At 50.4% G+C, this 20,829-nt stretch overlaps 1 protein-coding gene across 1 annotated transcript in view; it reads left to right on the forward strand.

Moving 5' to 3' along the window:
- VAPB (VAMP associated protein B and C) overlaps positions 1-20,232 on the forward strand; it is a 22,875-nt gene extending 2,643 nt beyond the window's left edge. The window contains exons 3-6 of the mRNA XM_023534094.1: positions 10,765-10,868; positions 14,186-14,266; positions 15,937-16,113; positions 18,777-20,232. Coding sequence (XP_023389862.1) covers positions 10,765-10,868; positions 14,186-14,266; positions 15,937-16,113; positions 18,777-18,935 — 521 coding nt within the window. The 3' untranslated portion in view covers positions 18,936-20,232. The remainder of the gene's footprint in view (positions 1-10,764; positions 10,869-14,185; positions 14,267-15,936; positions 16,114-18,776) is intronic.
- The last annotated feature ends 597 nt before the right edge of the window (positions 20,233-20,829 follow it).

Genomic DNA, 20,829 nt, shown 5'->3' on the forward strand with positions numbered 1-20,829 from the left:
TACTTGGGAAAAGAGCAGTTGAATATTAAAATGTCTGTGCGTCTTCGGGCTTTCCTCCTAGATGAGACAAGATGATGTTTTCCCATGAAGAATGGGCTCCTTCGTTTTCACTTGGTGTGTGTGTGTCTCAGCGCTCGAGGGGCGCCTGGGCGAAGCCCGCCGCCGTTGCCTTTCCGGGACAGCCTCGGCAGTCGGCAGAGGAGGCTGGTGCCGTTCGCTGCAGTTTCATGTGCCGTATCATTTATTAGACGTTCAAATCTTGGGGTAAAAAGCACCGCACTTTTCCAGGGGTCCTGTCAAATGCAGCTATGTGACGACCCCCTGGTGAGTACGTAGCGTGCGCAGGGCCCTTTGGGAGAGGCCAGCGTCGGGGGGAGGAGGGTGCCAGAGGACCGCAGTGCAGATGATCCGGAGGCCAGCCTTCCCTTCGCCCCAGTGAGCACGTGGCCAAGCTTGGCCTCTCCCACTCTTTTCAAAGGCTGCCAGACCCGGGGTCCAGAAACCTGAGCAGGAAGCCCAGTCTGTGATGTAACTTGTCGGCCGATCTTTGGCCAGTCCCTTAAGCTCTAGGTTCTGGTTTTCTCACTTGTAAAGCGGGGAGAATAGTCTGCCTCGGTGTCTACCGACGCCATGTGAACGGGAAACCGCTTACAGGGAGGGGCTGCCTCCTCCTGCCATCGGCTTTGACGTAAACTGGATAGTCTTTTTCTGAAGGTGGATTGTACATATTTGAATTGCCTTTTTAGAAGTAAACTAATTTCATACATTTTATTCATTTATAGACTTTTTCTAATTTTAAAAAATTTGTGTTTTTTTCTTTTTTCTCTAATATACATTTGTTTTATAGTGAAAAGCTGCTAGTAAATTTTCAGATATAATCTGTAAAAATATGGTCATCAGATCAACTTAAAATAGTACCAGCATTGTCCTGCCTAGCACAAAGAATGTCACAGCATACCTGAAGAGGACGTGACGAGTATGTTATTTCTCTCCCATTTCTGAGAACCCCTGAGATGTGCTAGCTGTTAGGGAAGGTTATAAATCATTCTTTCAGGGAGAGGGGCGGGAAGGGACGAAAAGGAAAGGAGGGTGGGATGATACCCACCCAGGGAACTGGCCAGAGAGACTGAGGTTTCGAGGGCACGCAAACCTAGAATGCGCCGCGGAGACTTTTTCGCTGTCAGATGTCTTTCAGACATGCCCTGCGAAGCTCTTACCAGCTTTAGATTAGCCTTATATTTGAGGGACCTTAACATTTGTCAAAAGTCCAGACTCTGACCTTTCATGTTATTTTCTTCAGAAAATGGCAAATCACTTATTGGGTCCTTAAAAAAAAAAAATCCTTTGTTTTATAAACTTAGGTGGTAAAAGTAATGGTTGGAAACAGACATAGCCCACACTTCGTGTGTCAGTAGATGAAAGTGTGGGCATCTGGTCACTCAGGTATTTGAGTCCTTTTCTTTGCCCTTTACCTAGGTTCTCGTCTCGTCCTTACAGTGGCTCCTTCTGGGACCTGTGCCTGTTGGTCGAGGCAGTGCGGTAGGTGAGCGGATGCAAGGTGCCTTTCGTTTGTGTTCAGAGGCCCAGAATGCCGTGGTTTTGGCTGCTTGCTCCCTGATACACACCACCTCCTAGAGATGGCTTTGAATTATTCAAATCTGGACCTCAGCAAAATAGGCACACTTACATGGAGATTGGAGGAGAGGAGATTGGATTTTTTTCCCTCCTGAGATTCTAAATGCAAAGAAAATAGGACTTTCTGAATTAATGAATTGTTTGAAGCAGTGGGGGGTCTCCCCATTCGTTCTAGCTTTACAAAATTAAATCTATTTTCTGAAGTGTTTGGTGGGAAAATATTTTTAAGGTAGATAATTTCTGAAAATGTCTTTGTCGTAAGCTGTTAGTGGTTGTGAATTTTTTTTTGATGCCGCAGTTTAATAATGAGGGAGTTTTCCATTAATATTCCAAACCACGTTTGCCAGCAGATACAGCAGGTGAAGTGGTGGAATTATGGGCCCATCAGAGATACTTACGCTTCCTGTAATATGATACTAAGTTTAATATTTTTATAACCGTCACTGAATTCTCATTTCACAAAAGTAGTAAGCACGCTTCCATTTGCAGTGCAGTTACGCACGTTGGCTGCCTGTGCACCAAGAAGATTAGAAACGCAGAACATCTGTGTCCTGTGGGGGCGTTGAGAAGAGTCATCAGAGACACTGCTATTTAGGTGCAGGTGCCTTTCCTAAGTGTGCGCTGGAGACCGAACATGGAATTGAGACAAATACCAGCCTTCCAGTGTCCGAATCTGTATTTTAAACTAAAATTCAGAGAATCAAAGAGCAATATTCATTCCTGACATAGAGCCCTTTTCAGCACTTACTTCAATCACATTTAAAGCATGAGCTTCTTCCAGTAAAATCCGGAGAACCGACAGTGAATATCAGCAACTCTTCGTGGATGGAAACATCGGTCAGTTAATGTAATTGGGTAGTATGGCAGTCGGCAGTTAATGCTTTGAAGATATTGCTGGCTCAGCTTCATGGAGCCGCTTGCTTGCCGTGGACCAGCCAGCCTCGGGCTGCGCGTTTGGGTGATTCGCACCGGAGCACAAGCGCCCTGCCCTGCGAGGAGGAAGTCAGGCTCTCTTCTGCCGAGCGCTGACAGGTGCGAGCTAAATTCGGAGGGTTTGGGTGTCTTCACAGCGACCTTCTTCTTCGTTTGACCATTTGCTTCGGAACTGAAGTCTGATCAGCGAAACCTTTTTATAAATGGTTTTCGCGAACCAGATTTATTATTCTCAGATCAGAACAGCTCACATTCATACTTAAGAGATGTCTTTCTTTTTTTCACCACATGAGATTCTGTTTTTTAAAGGAAATGACCAACAAGATTTCAGCATAATTGTGCTTTTAAAGATTTTTAAAAGTTTACCGTAACATTTACATTTTTTAAGAATTGTTTCACTTTTTATGAGTATGACACAATTTGTTTCTTCTTTACATTTTCAAAGACCAGCAGGACTAATCTCGTGCATTCAGAGCACCTCATTTAGCTGAAGGCAGCTTTAGCTGCACGATGTGACTGAGAAGCAAACACTAAGCAAAACGTTGGGGCGCCAAAGTCATGTTCTTACCGTCATTACAGCCCTTCCAGATCTGTACACTTGAGCTCCTCAGTCTCCACGCTCCTGTTTGCTCTTACTTCAGCTCACCGTGAAGCAGTCACAGGCCAGAATGAGAAGAAAGGGCTACGGAAGGCGGCCACAGGGGCAGGCCGGACAGGAGCGCTCAGAGGTAACAGGGACCTGGAGTGCCTGGAGCGCCCCGGTAGACCAGTCTCCGTATTCCAGCTGCCCAGCCCTGCGAGGCCCGGCTCGCCGGCCTTACTGCGCTGGGATGCAGAGTGTCTGTGGCACGACACGAGCGTGAGCAGGAAAAAGCCGAGTGTGTTCCATTGTGAAGTTTTGGGAGATGGAAATGCTTTGGAGTTTTGTAAAAAGATGTACATTTTTAAAAAATATTTGTAAAAAAGAGTGAATGAGTCTTGTTCTTTGGCCAGTGCCTACATCTGGCACACTTCATCTTCCAGTGATGCTGGGGTCTGTTTGTACTAGTCTCCGCGTGAATAAATTAATCAGACTATATGAGGAGTTCTTTATCTAGGACGGGCCATGCCGAGCTGGAAAATCCTCTGGCGAACACGAAGACAGTTCAGTGTTAACTTATCTATAAATAGGTAAAATCAGTTATTTACCAGCTAGACGTGTAGTTCCATCCACAGGTCCCTAAATAGGCCGAGGTCCAGGAAAGTGGTGATGTTTTCAACATCTTGAGAATCCTAAAGGAATCAATCAATTTACTCATGATAACGGTACACAGTTTAACCAAAATGTTGAGTCGCTTTGCTTTAGGCTAGAATCGTGTTGCCTCGTTGTGGTAGCGCTAGTTATCCTAAGCTGATCAAAGCTCTGGTCTCTGATCCGTTTTAAATAGTAGAGCAGCAGTTTCGTTATTAGCCCGTAAACGCAGCGTGGTAGAGAACCGCCTTCGACATCCAGGCTGTAGGAAAGGCAGGAGGCGACGGGGCGAGGACAGTGGTGAGAAGACTGGACACCATGCCCTAGACCGCGGGGAGGAGAGCGAGCGCCTGTGCGGAGCGGGAGAGGCGAGCTGGCTGGTCGAGGGTTCGGTGGTTTCCTCTTCTCTGTGCGGCCTCACTGTGCGTGTTGGGAGAGAAGGAGCACACCCGTCACCCAGTGCAAACCTCAGGTTAGTACCCAGAATGTGAGGTAGCAGCACCCGAAGTCCCGGTCTGGCTCTGACTGGGAAGAAAAGGCAGACGTGTCGGAGGGAGCTTAGGAGTCTTCGTAGGAAACACTGTCCACCGGTTGCATGAGGCCCCATGATAAGAACAGGGTGTGAAGTGGCAGCTCCCGTAGGAGCTGTGGTGTCAGGACGGGTCGTGTAGCCTGTGTTCTCCAGGTGTGGTCCCTGGACCAGCAGCGCCAGTGTCTGCTGGGGACATGTTAGAAATACGTGTTCTCAACCCCACCCCAGACCTGTCGAATCAGAAACGCTGGAGGTGGGGTCCGGTCACGTGCAAGCACTCCATGTGATTCTGATGCATGCCGAAGCTTGAGACCCCCGCCTGCCAGAGTTGTAGGGTAATCCCTGATGGTCTGTTGAGATCTGAGTGGGGCAGGGGTCCAGAAGGGACAAGCCAGGTAGGGTCAACATAAGAGGAGACTTCGGTAATGACGAGAGGACACCCTGGGTCTGGGGTGTAGCCGGCGCAGTGTTCACACCGGGCAGGCCAGCAAGGGACCTGTTGTTGGGTCACCCCAGGAAGTCTGAGGAGAACCAGACTGTGACGAGTTGAACTGATTGGCTTTTACATGGGCAATGGGCTTTTTGGTAGGAGGTTTTTGATCTGAGGAATATCACGATGACGAATAGGGTGTTTAGGGGGATATTGCATTTGTAAGAGTTTAGGGGCACTGCAGGGAGACTTGGTTGGGAGAGAAACTGAGACGAGCTCCTTGCTGGAGAATCTGTATGTCAGTGGAGGCTTGGGCCGAGACCGTGGTCATCTAAAGTGAGGAGAGAGAAACATTTTGAAGAGAAGAGTGAGATTAAAAGTAATAATAAAATGTGCACTGTGGTGCTTATTAGACTTTTATTCATTAGCTCTTTACCGTCATGACGCAAATGAAAATGATCTGCGACCTGTTTGGGTTCCCGTAGGCACTTTTATGCCGCATCTAATCATGTCATCTCTCCGAGGGCGCTGTGTGTGTGGTGTGTGGTGTGTGCGTGTGGGTGGTGTGTGTGTGGTGTGTGCGTGTGGGTGGTGTGTGTGTGTGTTTGTGTGTGTGTGAAGTAGCATGTCGTCTGCATTTCTTCTCTTCTGGTCTTATCGATCCAGTGTTTATGACTCCAAAAGCCCTTTCTGATCGAGATCCCACCTTTGCGATCTGTGACACAGTGGACATCGCGTCAGGAAGGGTTAACGTCGCCGAGTGGTGACCGGTGTCCAGGCTGTCTCTTGGTAACAGGCTTCTTTTAAAGTAGTATCAGCAGATACATCTTAAAAGCAGGCTAGATGGTTCACTTAAGAGGGTTTGATCATCAGTGTCTCTGGTATTCAAGTGGAATAAGTTAAGTTAATGGGAAGCTTTCTTGTAGCCTGTCATGGGAAAAGCACATAATTTCTGTCACAGTCTGCATGTGCGGAGCTGACAGAACGAACGATTAGCAGCGTTTATCCCGCCGTGTCCTCATGAAGCTCCAGCTGACAGGGCACAGCAAATTGAATTTGACACGGAATGGGAGTAGCTGAGAAATACAAACTTTTTGGGATGAGTAGGGGGCCACATTAAATAGGGTGTGGACATGGAGGCATAGCCAGGGTTCGTGAAGTTCCACCAGGTCTGGGTGGCCGCTCGACCTCTGTGGTCACTCTCCCTGGCTGTTCGGGAGCCCGGAGGGGAGGGGAGCTGGTAGGTGGCAGACCCCTTCCTCTCCACGTGCAGCTGACGGCAAGGGGAGAGTCGCTGCAGCGGGGGAGTGGCGCGTGCCCGCCTCACACCCTGAGCTTTCTGGGGGTCCCCCAGCGGGCCGCGACGTGCACTGACGGGTCACCTTCAGCTCTTGCCAGCCTCACTAGCATTGGGCAGCCACGTTGGCCCTTCACAGATGCCCGCCCTCGCAGCGTACCTGCTGGCCTGGCTGTCCCCAGTGCTCCTCCTGGTGACTGGTGCCCACCCTGACCCACTTCTTCGTGTGCTTACACTCGTGTTTAATCCAACGGTCTAAACGTCACAGTCCTCCAGACCCATGCTGTGACGACTGGCAGGTGGGACGCTGTAGGCCTGGAGCTGTGCCTGTGATGGCATCTGTGAGGCCCACGGCAGTATGGGTCTCAGACAGCACCCTTCTGCAGAGGGGGAGCAAGCCCCTGCAAGGTGGTTGGCTTAGAGGAACCGCAGCCCCCTCCCTGTAGGGGACACCTGTGCACGCACATGTGCTTCCCATTCCACCAGAGGCCCCGATACGTACCGAACTCAAAGCTCGGTTCGTGTGAGGCTGCCTTGTCCTCTCTCTCAGACTGCAGTTCCTCCCACGCGGGGCACTGCATAAAGCTGCCAGGCCTTGCCATGATACTTGACCAGATCATTTTCCTACCGTGGGCCTGCGGGACGGCTTGGTGTGGAGTAGGCTGTCCAGACACTTCAGTCTCAGGACCCCTTTACACGCTTAAAAATTGAAGACCCAAAGCACTTTTGTGTTTGTAGTTTGTATCAATATTTGTCATATTACAGATTAAACCGAGAAATCGAAAAAGGATTAATTTATTACATAATCACATTAATAAATCAGTTACATGCTAGCAATAACATTTTTAATGAAAAGCAACATTTCAAAAAATATACTAAGACTGGCATTGACACGTTTTGCCGTCTCTTCAACGTCTGGCTTTGTAGAAGACAGGCTGGACTTTCCACCTGCATTTGCATTTCGCCTGCTATAAGGTGTTGTTTTGTTTCGGTGAATGAATATGAAGGAAAACCACTTTACCACAGATATGTATTTGGAAAAGGGATGAGTATTTTAAATAGCTTTCCCAGACCATTATGGGCATTATTCTTTGACACAACACCAAAACTTGCCAAGCGGCACTTTCTTAAATCAGTACAGTGTGGAATCTGAAACCGTGTCAGTGACGCGTGTGGGCTTCGTTTCACCAAATGCACTGGCCTCTCTCGCACTTTGAGTGCATTTTGTGGTATTGTTAGCTGAGTCTTGCAGGTCTCCCAAATGTTGACATATTTCTTTACATAATATCAAAAAATCACAGTTGTTGTTATTTCCACCGATCTCATCGGAAAAAGTCTTTAAGTCTTTGAGAAACTTTGAAGCTCTTGGTGACAGATATGTTTTCCAAGATTCTGAATTTTGCTTGAAAGCCTGGATTTTACGAGTTGCTTTCCTTGCACCGATAGACTTCATTCACTTTAGAGAAGACATCTGCCACACGCCCGGCTCTCAATAACCGTAGTTTCTCTGTTGGTTGTTCTTTCAAGTTAATGGTGTTTCACGAGAAAGTGTCCCATTCAGCTCACAAGCCAAACAATTGCACGGTGCTTTTCCCAAGAGGGCAGAAATGCTTCATGTGTACTTGCTGTTTTACGGTACAGTGCTAAGATGTGCTGTCACACGTTGAATTTAGTAAAATGATTAATTTTCATTGAGGACATTCTTAAGTGAACTTGGCCTTTGTAAAAAAGCAAACACTGAGAGGGTGGCAGAGACGCGAGCACTGCAGGGCCACACCTGCTCTGTGCTCGGGGGCGAGCGGTTTCCCTCCCCATAGCTCTCGTGTCAGCATTGCCGGATGGCAGCACAGGGTAAAAGGCATGTCGTGTCTTGGTATTATCATGACCGCAGTTTCGACTTAATGGATCACCTGATGGAGGTCCCTCGGGTTTGTGGGTGATGCTTTGAGAACCTGTGGTGTGGGTGGCTGATTCTGGAGGCAAAGCCAGTATGGAGCACGGACGGGCTCCATCATTTAATGTGCTGGCCTTGGGACCTGAGTGAGGCCACTTAGCCTTTCTAAGCCCTGCCTTCTCGTCTGGGAAATGAAGACATGGGCTTCTTTAATGGATTCTTTGAGGACCGAATGGGAGAACTAATGATATACGCGCCTTCTGTGGTACCTAGTGCGTCATAGGTGCTGGTAAAGGTCGTTTTGCTTTCCTTCTTGGGACGTTGGTTCTAGCCAAGCAGAGGTCTCTTGGCTTTTCTTTCTCACTTGCTCTGCTTCGAAGGGAGAGAAGACTGGGAAGGGAGCAGCAGAGCTTCCTAGGGCTGTTTACATGGGGAGATCTCAGGTCATCTGGACCCATTAGTTCTCTATGTAGGACCCAGTGTAGTTTGAGCCAAAGACCCAACTCCTCTGAAAATTAGCAGTGTCTCGTTGCTTTCATCTTCTGGGCGTCTTCACAGGGCTCTTCACAGACAGTCCTGGTTCCACCGCAGAGCCCGCCAGGGTGGAGGACTCGGGGCCTTTCCCAGCCGGGAGAGCGGGGTCTCAAGGATGAGGCAGTCGTTGCACTGGAGCTGTGCCCTGCCGGAGGTCTCAGCGTAGTGTGGAACGAAGTTTGCTTCTTTCCCATGCTAAGGAATACTAGAGCATGGTTTTCTTACAGCCAAGCAAAACCTGAAATTCTCAAAACCCAATTCACTTTAATTTTTAAAAATGAACATTAATCTGACAGTAGTTTGAAGAGTATGACCCAACTCGAAAAAGGGTTGGCAGTCCCTGTCTAAGAAAGATCGAGTGTGTGTGAAGACATCGGCTCCTTAGTTAATCACACGTCATCTTCCTTACTGCAGTCTGGGGGTTGGGGGGACACTGGGAATTTAGCTTTCAGAAGACGAGTTCATGGCTTTGACCTGCTGGTTGAGGTTAAGTGTCACGGCCAGGAGTGTCATGCTGTCCCGGCTGACTGGGGGAGAGAGCCCCTGCCCGCCTAGCAGTGCCCAAGGAAGACTTGTCTGCACTGCAGGCCCAGAGCTGCTTTTCCAGGAGAGAAGATGCCTTTACACCCGCAGGAATGCATTCCAAGTGGAGCGGCCCTGTGTTTTCAGTGACCTTTTGTTCTCTCTGCTGATGGTCACACTTGGGATTTTGGGTACTTAGACTAAACATTCTTATTTTAGTAATCTTTATTGGTAGCTAGACTCTGCCCTGGATTTTAAAAAGGTTTGCACATTTATTAATTTCTTCCTTGCAAGGTCGTCTGTAGCTCAGCACTCAGATGGGTGACATGGGCACCAGAGCTGCCTGGGCAGCTGCGGACCCTGAAGCATTTAAGTCCGATGCACTGTAGAGTTTAATACTGTCGCTGTTCCCCAAATCAGAAGGATTCCTGCACTCCCCGGATGAGTGAGGGGTGTTTGTATTTCTAATCTCTGTCATGCGTGGTTCTGTAAGATGTGCGATGGTGGACTTGGGGTGCAGGATGTGAACCCATCTCACATTGGAGTGACCGATGTGGCAGAAGAGGCGCTGGGCTGCACTTGGCCCTTTGTCTTCCTAACATTGTGATCTTGAGCGAGTCACTTTACCTTGTGCTCCGGAGTCTTAGGACACATGCCCTTTACCTGCTACAGGGTTGGTTCATTGTGAGGCTTCAGAGCGGGGACCTGGGAAGCCCTAAGTGAGGTTCAAAGGCAGGAGGATGCTGAGGAGTGGCCAGAGGAAAGGCTGGATGCCCTGCAGCTGGCGAAGGACGGGGTCAGCTCCCCTCAGACCGCCTGCGTCTGCGAGCACGCTCCTCCATGGCGTGACCTCTGCGCTTCAGCGTCTCATCTGACAGTCGTCACCAGCGTGGCATCCGCAGCAGCGCCTGCCCCCCGAGGGTTACCCAAGGTCATAAGTGGCCTCGAGCACAGAGCCAGGAAGCTGGGAGTCCACCTTGGCCTTGCCACGGCCACGGCCACGGCCAGGGCTGCAGGAGGCTTCCCCATGCAGATGTGTCATGCTTCAGGAGACTGAGCTGGAGGGGCGGTGTGGCCAAAGCTTCCTAGCAGTGCCGTATTTTAAAGCAGCTGTCACCTAGCGGGTAGGTCCTGAGGAAGCCAGTCAGGGCTGGCAGGCACTTCACTTGGTGCCAGAAGTGGGGTTCACCCAGGGAGGGTCACTATGCGAGCTTCCTCTGGGTTCTTAGGGCGAAAAAGGGGCTGTAAGCTGGTGGCATTTCTCCATGCTGTGAGTGTGCTGGTTGTGAAAATTTTATAACATTTTACTGACAGCATTGTATTTCAAGCATTACCTTGATCACCTTGGTGTGGGAAATGGGACAGAGACGCAGCAGCAGCTCCTGACACCCCTTGGGTTATCGCACTGTGGTTCCTGAAGAGCGGAGCAAGCGAGTGGCGTTGCTGCCCGGTTTTCCCATTCTGCACGGCCGGTGGGAGGCGCCCGCCTCACGGGGCAGCAGCGAGCTGAGGCCGAGGACTCCGAAGACCTGGGTCCCTGCTGGTTGACCTTGGGCAGGTCCCTTCACTTTCTCAGTTTGAGACCTGAAGAGTGGAGAGGCTGGTCCCCTTGTCCCGCTCACTTCAGTGGGGTGTCGCGAGGCTCAGACGGAGAACCCTGCTTAGCTAATTTGCCTTACAACCGAAATACAAATGTTAACACGTGGCTGCTGGTAAACAAGCTCTGACCCTCCTAATGAAATATTTTCTTTCTCAGTGATGTTACAGCCTTTCGATTATGATCCCAATGAGAAAAGTAAACACAAGTTTATGGTTCTGTCTATGTTTGCGCCAACTGACACTTCTGATATGGAAGCAGTAGTAAGTACTGAATGCTTATTTTTTTTCAGTAATTAAAAAAAATGATTAGGTACAGAATTGTGGGTGCATGCATTTCAAAATGTGTCACATTTGTTATTAAAGGGGAATGGTGTTTCCAAAAAGGTTTGACTTTCACTTTCTTTATGGTTTTTCTGAAACTTTGATTTTAACATTTTATGTAACTTTCCAGAATACTGTCTTTTCGGACTCTTCTATCTCAGTTCGCTTCAGCAGTCCCTTGCTCTGACAGATTATATCTTGAATGGTCTGAGGTTCTCTTTACCCCCCATCCTGCATCCCACAGAAAAGGGTGCTGTTCCCTGTGGGGGACGTTTTTTACCACATCCTTCCTGTCCCCCAGACCAAGAGGGGTGTGAGAGTTGAATACTAAGTGTCCTTCAGCCCTTAAAAGGTTTTTTTTTTGGCTTGGTTGTGGTAAGCATGATTTTTTTTTTCTTTTTTTTCTTTAGATTCTCTTTTATTTTTTTTTTCCTGCTTAAATACATGTTTAACTCTGTCTCCGATTTTGGTAAAATTAAGATGACTTCATTTTCATAAAATAAATAAGCGAAACCACATTATTGATTTTTCTGGAAAAAGATTATAGTGGAAGTTCCAAAGTGCGCTTTTTCCACGTTTGACTAAATCAGGAGGCGTCCCGGTGCCTTGAGTTGAATCACAATATATGGATCAACTCTGCAGCCCACAGGGCCAGCCGGGACAGATTGCCTGGTCCTCGCCGCGTGGCGGAGGAAGGCAGGAACGCCTCCGGGTTTGCATCCCTGTCCAGCTCGCTTGCCGGCCCAGGCCAAGAGACTGAAGTCATCCAAGGAATGCCTGCGAGTTTGAGTGGCTGTCACTCACGCCGCGCTGTGGTTTTTTTCTGTCCGCGTTTTACACTGAGGTGTGTCGCACGCACAGCCCACCTCTGTGTCCCAGTGACCCCACATGGCCTTTTCTTTGAGTCTTGGAAAACTAGCCATTTTCATGGATGTTTAACTGTTTTGGGCCAGGAAATGAAGGGTAAGTCAGTTGTTTTGGGTTTGTGAGAGATCAGCAATAGTAAGCCATCTTCCTTTTCACAAGAACAATTATTGAGGCATTTACTGCTTTCCCTTTTATTTCCTAGAACGTGATGTGTCATTATTCCATTTGATTTTTATTTTTATTTTTTTCCCTTTCATTTTAAATTTGTGTGATCGAGGAAATGTATGGCACACACAGACGTGGCATATCGAAGCACATGCCCCGTTTGGCTTCTGCATGGCTTATGGAGAGAGCATGGGCTTGGGGGTCTTGGGTGTGGAGCTGAGTTCTGCCTTTTACTAAGGTTGTAGCCTTGGACAGTTTTCACTAACTCTCGAGGATTTGGTCACCTGTAAAAAGAAGATAAAAACCCGATCCGCACGGAGGTGTGGGATGAAATGTGCTCAGTGAGGAGCACCTGGCACAGTGCCTGGGTCGCTCTGAGTGCTCCCATGGGCCGGGCACTCTGTGCGTGACGGCCAGCCTCACTTCCTTGTGTGATAATTTTCATAACAGTTTAAAATTTTCATATATAATGTACATTGTAGAATTTTTGGAAATATAAAATTGAGCAAAAATAAAGCTAAAAGTTATCTGTAAGTTGTTTGTACTTGACCTAACCAAGTTAATGAATGAGCACCTTGAGCTTATTTAATGAAAAAATTTTTTTAAATTTTGATATAAAGTTGAAAAAAATCGTACAGCGATCACTTATATAATCTTTACCTAGATGCATCATTGAGCATTTTGCCACAATCTGCTCCATATCTGTCACAAACCTTTTTTACTGAACCACATCGCCGTGAGATGCAGACTTCATGACACGCCCCCTAAACCTTTCAGAACGAGCACAGTCTCTCATGTAGCCTCAGCCCCGTTCTCGCAGCCGAGGGAATGAACACTAATTTAATATCCCTAACAGAAAAAGCCATGTGCGGAGTTTTCCAGTTGTTCATAAAATGGCCTTTGGTTCTTATTCTGGGAGAATACCTTCGACTTTTTTTTTTTGTTTTCATGACTTGGACTTTTTTAGAGTCTAGGCCAGTTGACTTGTTAAATGTCCCACATTCTAGACATCCAGTTTTTTTCCTCGTGATTAAATTCAGATTCAGTGTTTTTTTGGCAAGAACATTCCATAGGTGATGTCATATGTGCATCATATCAGAAGACATTTAATGCTGGTTGTCTTCTGTTGGTGACACTGAGTTTGATTACTTAGGATGGTGACTGCCAGCTGTGTCGAGTATCGAGGCACATTTGCCCCTTGTGGTTAATAGGTAATCTGTGATCATCTCGAGTACATCGAGTACTCAGAGACCACGTGAACATCCCGCTCGCCAGCCAGCGTTCACCCAGTGGTTTTAGCAGCCAGCGATGATCCTTGCTCGATGCACTTCTGACCCTTGCACGCAGGCACACGTACACTCGGGAGTGTGCGGAGGAGCAGACTTCAAATGCTGTTGGTAGCTTCTCCACCTAATGTTCTGTAGCTTTTCCCCATGTCATGAAATGCTCTCGGTATCACTGAATGGCATGTGGTTCTGTTGGCTGGATCTGCCGTGATCCAGTCCTCTGTTGGATGTATTTGATGTTTCCCATTTTTGGCTCTTGGTACCTGTGTTGCTCTAGCTGCCTCCTGCATGGTCCTGGGGTGCGGGTAGGGCACATGTTCCTGTCCAAATTATAACCTTCCTCCTGTGCTGGCCTGCAGTTCTCAGAACACCTTGAATCCCCAGCCTCCACTGCCAAAAGGAGGGGCACACCAGGAGTGCATCCCCCCAGAACATGGAGTTAGCCAGGAGGCTGCCCGCAGCAGCAGACGGGCAGTGGGGGCGGCCACCGGGTGCTCGTTGGTAGCGAGACCACGCCCAGGGCGCATGGCGGACTCTCCCTGCGGGGGGTGTGCCCAGAAGCATGGGTTTACGTTTTTAAAGGGAGCCGGAGCTACCTCCGACTGTCCAGATGGAACTTGGAAGGGCCCTCGTTCAGCGGTGGTCCTCGCTGTCACTGTTGCGTGCATCCCGCAGACTGGCGGCAGCAGGAGCACGGGCTGGCGTTGAGTCAGGCAGCAAGACCGGGGTTTGCGAAATGTAATAAATATTCAGGAACGCTGGTGTGTTTAATCTTGTCATGTTGAAAATATTGAAATCTCAGCAGACTTAAGTTCTTTATTTGATATACATCAGGCCTTTCTCATTAAGGCTATTTTTCTGAAATTGTCAGCTATAGGCAGAAAATTATTCTTCTGGCAGCTTTATAATATCCTGATTATTAAATTTAAATTGTTTTAGTGGAAGGAGGCAAAACCGGAAGACCTTATGGATTCAAAACTTAGATGTGTGTTTGAATTGCCAGCAGAAAATGATAAACCAGTAAGTATGCTTATAGTTAACAATAATTGAATGTTGCAAGCTGATACTTATTTGCATACCATCCCCTGCAAAACCAAGATTTAAGTTGGCAAATTATTTTCCTCCTTCTGATGTACAAAGAGAAAAATAAGCTGAAGTCAACAAATAAGTGTGCCATTATGAAGTCAGCCTGTGAAAAGCTGCAGACAGACGACTCGTGAAATAACTCGTCCCCCTGCAGAGGGCAGCCTGCCGCCCTGGGAGGGTCGGGGTCCCGAAGGGCGCCTTTGCCCTGTCAGCGGGGCGAGCCTCGAGCAGGGCATAACTGGCCATTTATCGTGGTGCTCGGCAGGTCGGTGGTACGCGCGCAGGTCCTGCTCTTTTACAAAGTGCTGCCGGCGGTTTTCCTTCTGCCCTCGGTCAGCAGCGCCTGTGCCGCCTACTCCCACCTCCCCCTTTGGTCACAGCCCGCGCTTACAGTAGCGTTTCTGCATCTGGGCCCATGCCCTGCTGGGGGCTGTCCCAGGCCTTGTATGATGCCTGGCCTCACCCACTGGAGACTGGTGGCGCCCCCTGCTATGACAACCAAAACTGTCTCCGGACATGGCTAGTCATGGCCCCTGTCAAGAGTCACCTGCTGTGCTGCCACCTGAGGGCGGGGGGCGGGGCGGGGTGAGGAAGTAACTTCCTCCGAGCTAGCTGCTCCTTCTTCTACACGTAAAGCCCAGGGGCCAGCCCGTCATGGCCTCACTTGTGACAGAAGACTGTATCTGAAATGCCAGTGCGGACCTTCCTTCAGCCTGGTTGGAAACTCACATTGCACTGAAGATACAGTGCGGGACGCAGGCGGCATGCTAACTGGCTGGGCCGTTTGCAGTGGAGCTGGGAGGTCACTGCGCTGCGGACATGTGCTGTGGTTTTCGGCACTGTCTGTCCGTGTGTGTCAGGACTGCTTAGTCTCGTCCCTCCGCTCAGGGACAGTGCCAGCACTCCCCTGGCTCCCCGCGGTGGGACTTGCTTCGTGGGCGGGGCCTGGCCTTTCGGGCCTCACCCTCCTCATCTGGAGGACAGAGGGCAGAGCCAGAAGAGCCTGCACGGCCACCCCGTGCTGACTGTGTCCAGCCCGTCCCAGGCGGTGTCACAGCACAGAAACACGTCCTCGCAGCAGAAGTGGGGGGGCGTGGTGGAGCTTCCCCAGACTGAAACATCGCAGACGCTGAGCTTGTCTCACCTTCAGCCCAGCTTCAAAGCTCTAAATGGGTGAAATAAATCCCCCTCTGGGTCCTCGCAGGTCTCCTGCCCCTGCCCAGCCAGTGTGTGGGGGGTGGGGAGCTGAGGTCTTCGTGGCGACCGTAATTTGTGGCTAATAATTCCTGAGCTTCCACAGTTACAGTATGCTAATTTTGCTCGGCAGGAATTTGGTAGTACAATGTGCAAGCCCTTTTGTCTTTCTTTGAAGTATTAGTATCAGCCAAACTTCATTATTTGCCCTCATCCATAATTTCTGGGGCCCAGTTGCTTTAGATTATTAAGATATGAGATAAAGTGATCCATTTAAAAAACAAATGACTTATTACAGTGTGGTCGAAATGCTACCACGTGTAGTGTGTCCGGCGAACTACTTTACTTTGCATATAAAGTCCTTTATTACATAGTTGGTGACACTTGGGCTTTCATTTATTTCTGAACAGCATGATGTAGAAATAAATAAAATTATATCCACAACTGCATCAAAGACAGAAACACCAACGATGTCTAAGTCTCTGAGCTCTTCTTTGGACGATGCCGAAATTAAGAAGGTGATGGAGGAGTGTCAGAGGCTGCAGAGCGAAGTGCAGAGGCTGCGGGAGGAGAGCAAGCAGCTCAAGGTAACGGCCTCGGTTCCCATGGCCCGCGGAGGGCATAGGCTCCCCTGGGGTCCGGGCGGGGAACTTGACGAGCCCCGAATCTGTAGAGTTGCTTCAAATGTGTGCATTTTTCTCCCAGGGAGAAATGGCATAGCTTTCAGCAGGTTCTCACAAGGGTCCTTGAACACCCCCAGCCCCCGGTCAACAACCTGTGTCCCTTGAGCCGGTTTTTCAACTCTTTACAGTCTTGTCCCCGTTTTAAAAACACACACAAACAACAAACCGCATCCTCCATTAATTTTAATAGATTTGAGACTAAAAGTAAAGCAGCGGTGGTTATCCGAAATCCACATTTTCAAAGCCCCGCTCCATCCCTGCTGGTTGAGAAGCTTTCTCTAGAGGGTAAACGCTGACCTGTACTGTTTTAACACAGGCGTAATTCTGACTTCCGAAGTTCCTAAGCAGGTGTGGGCAGAGGGTTCTCCTCAGACTGTGGACGTGTTAGAGGGTGGAGGTGGGGAGTCGCCAGGTGTGGGGGGGCTGCGGAAGGAGAGACCGGAGGGGTCTCCAGCGAGCGGGCCAGTGGCGCAGGGAGGCGGAGAGGAGGCCTGTGGTGCTGTGGAATCCCCAGTCAGACTTGAGCTAGCGCCGAATCGGTTGGTCACAGCATCTCCTGGACGTCCTTTCGCGAGGCACGTCTAAGGCGCCCTCCAGCTTTAAGCGCACATCTGCTTCAAACACGGTATTGAAGAGAACGTGTCTGATCCTCTGATCGTAGGAACTTTCGTCGCAGCTTAAATCGAGGCTGATCTGTTCTCTGCATCTTGACCATGCCACCCAACCGTATAATGAATAGGTTTTCTCTCTCTGGCCGGCGTCTCACCAGGTGCACGTGGCGAGTTCGTTTCGGCAGACCGTTCCATCTTTCATGCCCACGGCGTGGTCGTGTCGGGGAGCCGACTGGGAGGTGGCATCGTCTTTCTCACCGTCTTCATTTGCCTCATTCAGTAACTTCTTTCAGTAGGGAGTAAATTATGAAGCTGACACTTTACTTTTTGGCTAAAAATCTAAGAGATGCCTAAAGCTTCTTCTTGAGTGTATTTCTTTTCAGAAACAGAGTTCTGTGCCGTTTAAAGTGATAAATAGGTAGAAATAGCTTCTATATAAACCCAATAAAATAAATGCTGTATTTTGCTGTGCCCATTTTTTTTGAAGTTAATCGAATAACACTAGTCATTTATCACTGTGCAGCAATATTGGCCATGCCCCATGAGCAGAATATCTTTAAAATATTATCAGACCAATCTTGACACTGGAAGATTCTTTATCCTGCCAAACACCGATTTCTTGTTTTGTGTCGTTTCATCCCTTTGCTTGGCCAGCACGTTTCCTGAGGCCCTGCCGCGCACCCGCAGCGTGGGTGCAGATGCAGCAGCCCTGCCCTTGAGGAGCCTCGCTGACAGGGGCTGCAGGGGGGCGGGACACACCGACAGGGAGTGCCAGCCAATGGGGAGAGGTCCCGCAGAGGCGGCCACAAGTCCCGTGGAGCATCCGCCTGCTGTCCCCAGGCCCTCCTAGGCTGGGGCGGACTGAAGGGCTCGGCGGAGAAGGAGAGGAAGTGCGGTTGGCGGGGGTTGGGGGCTGAGTTAGGGGCTCAGCAGCCCCTACCCGGAGGCCGAGCGCCAGGTGTGGGCCCAGGTGTGGGCCCGGACAGGACAGTGAGCGGCACAGCCTGTTCCGGTGGAGCAGAGAAGGAGGCGGTTCCCGTCCCTTACACGGCTGTGCCCTTGCGGGGGACATGTTGGAAAAAGAATGTTGCTCCTGTGGTGGGACATCCGTGTATTAAGTAGAAAATATCTGAGATTTATGTGTCAAGTTCAGCCACATTTTAATATTTCAAATGTCATCTTTGAATATTGAAAATCCAGCCGTCTACATGTAACTTGTCAAATAACCAAGTATGTACAGAGCTCCGCGTATGAAAGCTCCCAGGCCCCCCACTTCTCAGTTTGGTGAATTTTGTATTCATGCCTGGGGAGATGCCCATCATTTCACAAATGTGGCGACTTGGTTAGGGAAGCCTGTTCCCTGGGGCGAGGGGGACAGAGGGGCAGCCAGGAGGCGTGGGCAGAACGGTGGGTGGGCCGGGCCGCACCCCAGAGCCTTCCTTGCCTCATGGGGAACCAGGGAGTGCCCCGCTCACATCCGTGCTATGAAATGGTAACTAGCAGCATCGTTTAGGATGGATGGAAGAGAAGAGGGACTTCTGGCAATACGTTTTTTTTTTTTAATTTTTGTTTTTTGACCAGAGTTGACATTCACTGTTATTTCATATTAGTTTCATAGTGTTCGACATTCATATAATTTATGAAGTGACCGCCCCCGCCCCCGCCCGATTAGCCTGGGCCCTACCCGGCCCCACGCGCAGTCGTCACAGCATTGACGGTCGTCCCTCCGCTGCACTTCACGTCGTGGGGGCCGTTTTCTCACTGCCAGTGCGCACTCCGCAGTCCTGGCAGTGTCTCTTAGTGGCCGCAGGCCAGTCCCCTCAGAGGCTTCCAGATGAGGAAGTCGGACTGTATCGTAGGCCTGGGCCTGGGTGTGAAAGCCCAGCCGCCACGCGGGGCCGCGGACCCCCTGCTGGGGCGTTGGGCTGCCTTTGACTTGTGCACTTGCTCCCGTAGGAGGACGCTGGGCTTCGGAGGAGGAGGACGGCGCAGAGCAGCAGCCCCGGCCCCGCAGTGGCCCTGGCCGGCAAGGAGGACGGCCCCAGCGCCCGGCTTCTCGCCCTGGTGGTCCTGTTCTTCATCGTCGGCGTCATCGTGGGGAAGGTCGCCTTGTAAGAGGCCGCAGGCGAAGGGCGGCCGGTCGGATGGACGGGTCCGCCATGTCGTGGGATCTAAATTTATCATAGCCGTGTATGAAAAGAAATCAGTGTATGATGACATCTCACAGGTCTTGCCTTTAAATTGCCCCTCCCTGTGCGTGCGCGCGCGTGCGCGTGCGCACCTGCTCACACACAAATATAACATAATGTAACGATCTCTTAGAAAGTTAAAAATGTATAGCGAATGATTGGGGAAAAAGAATGATCTCTATTAATGACAAGGGAAATCATGATTAAGTGACAATGCCATGTTGTAAATGTCATTTTAAACATTTGTAGCCTCGGTACGTGTTGCTGGATTACCTCTCTTAAAACACGACACTCTGCCTTGCCTGTGGTGCTGGCCCTCGGGGAGCTGGGGCCCAGCGGTGGGGGGTGCTGTCACCTCCCACAGTGGTCCCCGTGCTGCCGCTCACTCCCCAGGCCGCTTCTCCATGCTCGGCCCGGGCCGTCTGTCCCTTGAGACCGACGAGCAGAGTCAGAAGCCAAAAAGAACCGTCCCGTGGCAGCGTCCGGCGTGCTCGTCAGGAGCGGGAGGCCTATGACTGACCCAGCACTTTGGAAGTGAAGTCGATGCTTTGTTCTCTTAAAGGGACCAAGCTAAATCGCCGTTGGTTCACGTAGTGAGATTGAACTGTTCCTCAGAGATGTCGAATGCACATTTAACTTATTTAATGTATTTCATCTCATGTTTTCTTATTGTCACAAGGTTATAATTAATGCCGTGGCCTAAGAATCACCCGTGCTGCCTAATGCCGGTGGGTGAAGCAGGCGTCGCTGCTGGAGGGCCGTGGGCCCCTCCGTCGCTGGGGAGGTGTGGCTGATCTGGATGGTGGGGAACAGCTGCCGGGAAGTGTTTTTCTGTGTAAATAGATAACAGCTACCGTAGGGAGGGCAGTTTTCAGTAGTGACAGTCAGCTCTTTGTAGCGGGGGAGAGTCGCTGGTCTTCCACATTCTTTCCCCGCCCGCCCTCAGCCACCATGCACACTCCCAGCACACACGCCCCGAGTCTGGTCCCGGCCTTGCCCGTGCGGCCCTCGCCGGGGGTCAGGGCGAGCGAGGCGGGTGGCAGAGTGGCGAGGGGAGAGGGAACCAGCCGGCTGGGTGGGGGGCGGAGGGAGACTCCAGACGCTCCATCCAGCAGTAACGGAGTTCGACTGTGGGTTAATTTTATGACGTGAAAGACCAATCCAATTGTTTGACTATGTAGCATCTTAAAAAGAAAAAAAATAAAGCCCCAGAATTAAGAGTTCCTTTGTCATTTTCTCACATTTGCTATATGGTGGGGGGGGGGAATTGTTATTTTTGTCATCATCATCGTTTTGTCACAGGATGGTCGGTTTCACGGCGCGCCCTGTCACCGACAACATGCATGTGTGTTTGATCACTTCGATACGCAGCTTCAGCCGAGAGCATGGAAACGAAACTGCTGAGGACCCTGAGCGGCAGCCGCCCCTGCGCTTCCGCTCCCTGGCCCTTCCGTCCACGCACAGGCCTTTCCCGTGCCGGGCCACGCAGGCAGGACGAGCGCGAGGCAGGCCGAGCCCAGCTCCACTGTGGGGCGGGTTTCAAGAGACAAATTTATCGCAAGGAGTCAGTTCTTAGAAGCCGCCCACACTGCGCCACATTCCCCCTGAGCCTGGCGGGGGCAGTGTGGCCTGGGGTGTGGCTCTGGTGATCCCGGCATGGCCAGGGGCCGGGAGGTGAAGCCTGCTGGCCTTAGTCGCTTCCTGTCTTCGCGGAGAGTGCACATCCGAGCACTCGCGGGCGCGCTGGCGGGGCTGGTGCTCGGCCACACGCCCCTCGCTCACATCGCACCGAGCCTGCAGACGCGCAGGCTGCCCAGGTG

Source organism: Pteropus vampyrus, unplaced genomic scaffold (genome assembly GCF_000151845.1).
Source record: "Pteropus vampyrus isolate Shadow unplaced genomic scaffold, Pvam_2.0 Scaffold118, whole genome shotgun sequence".
Lineage (NCBI taxonomy): Eukaryota > Metazoa > Chordata > Mammalia > Chiroptera > Pteropodidae > Pteropus > Pteropus vampyrus.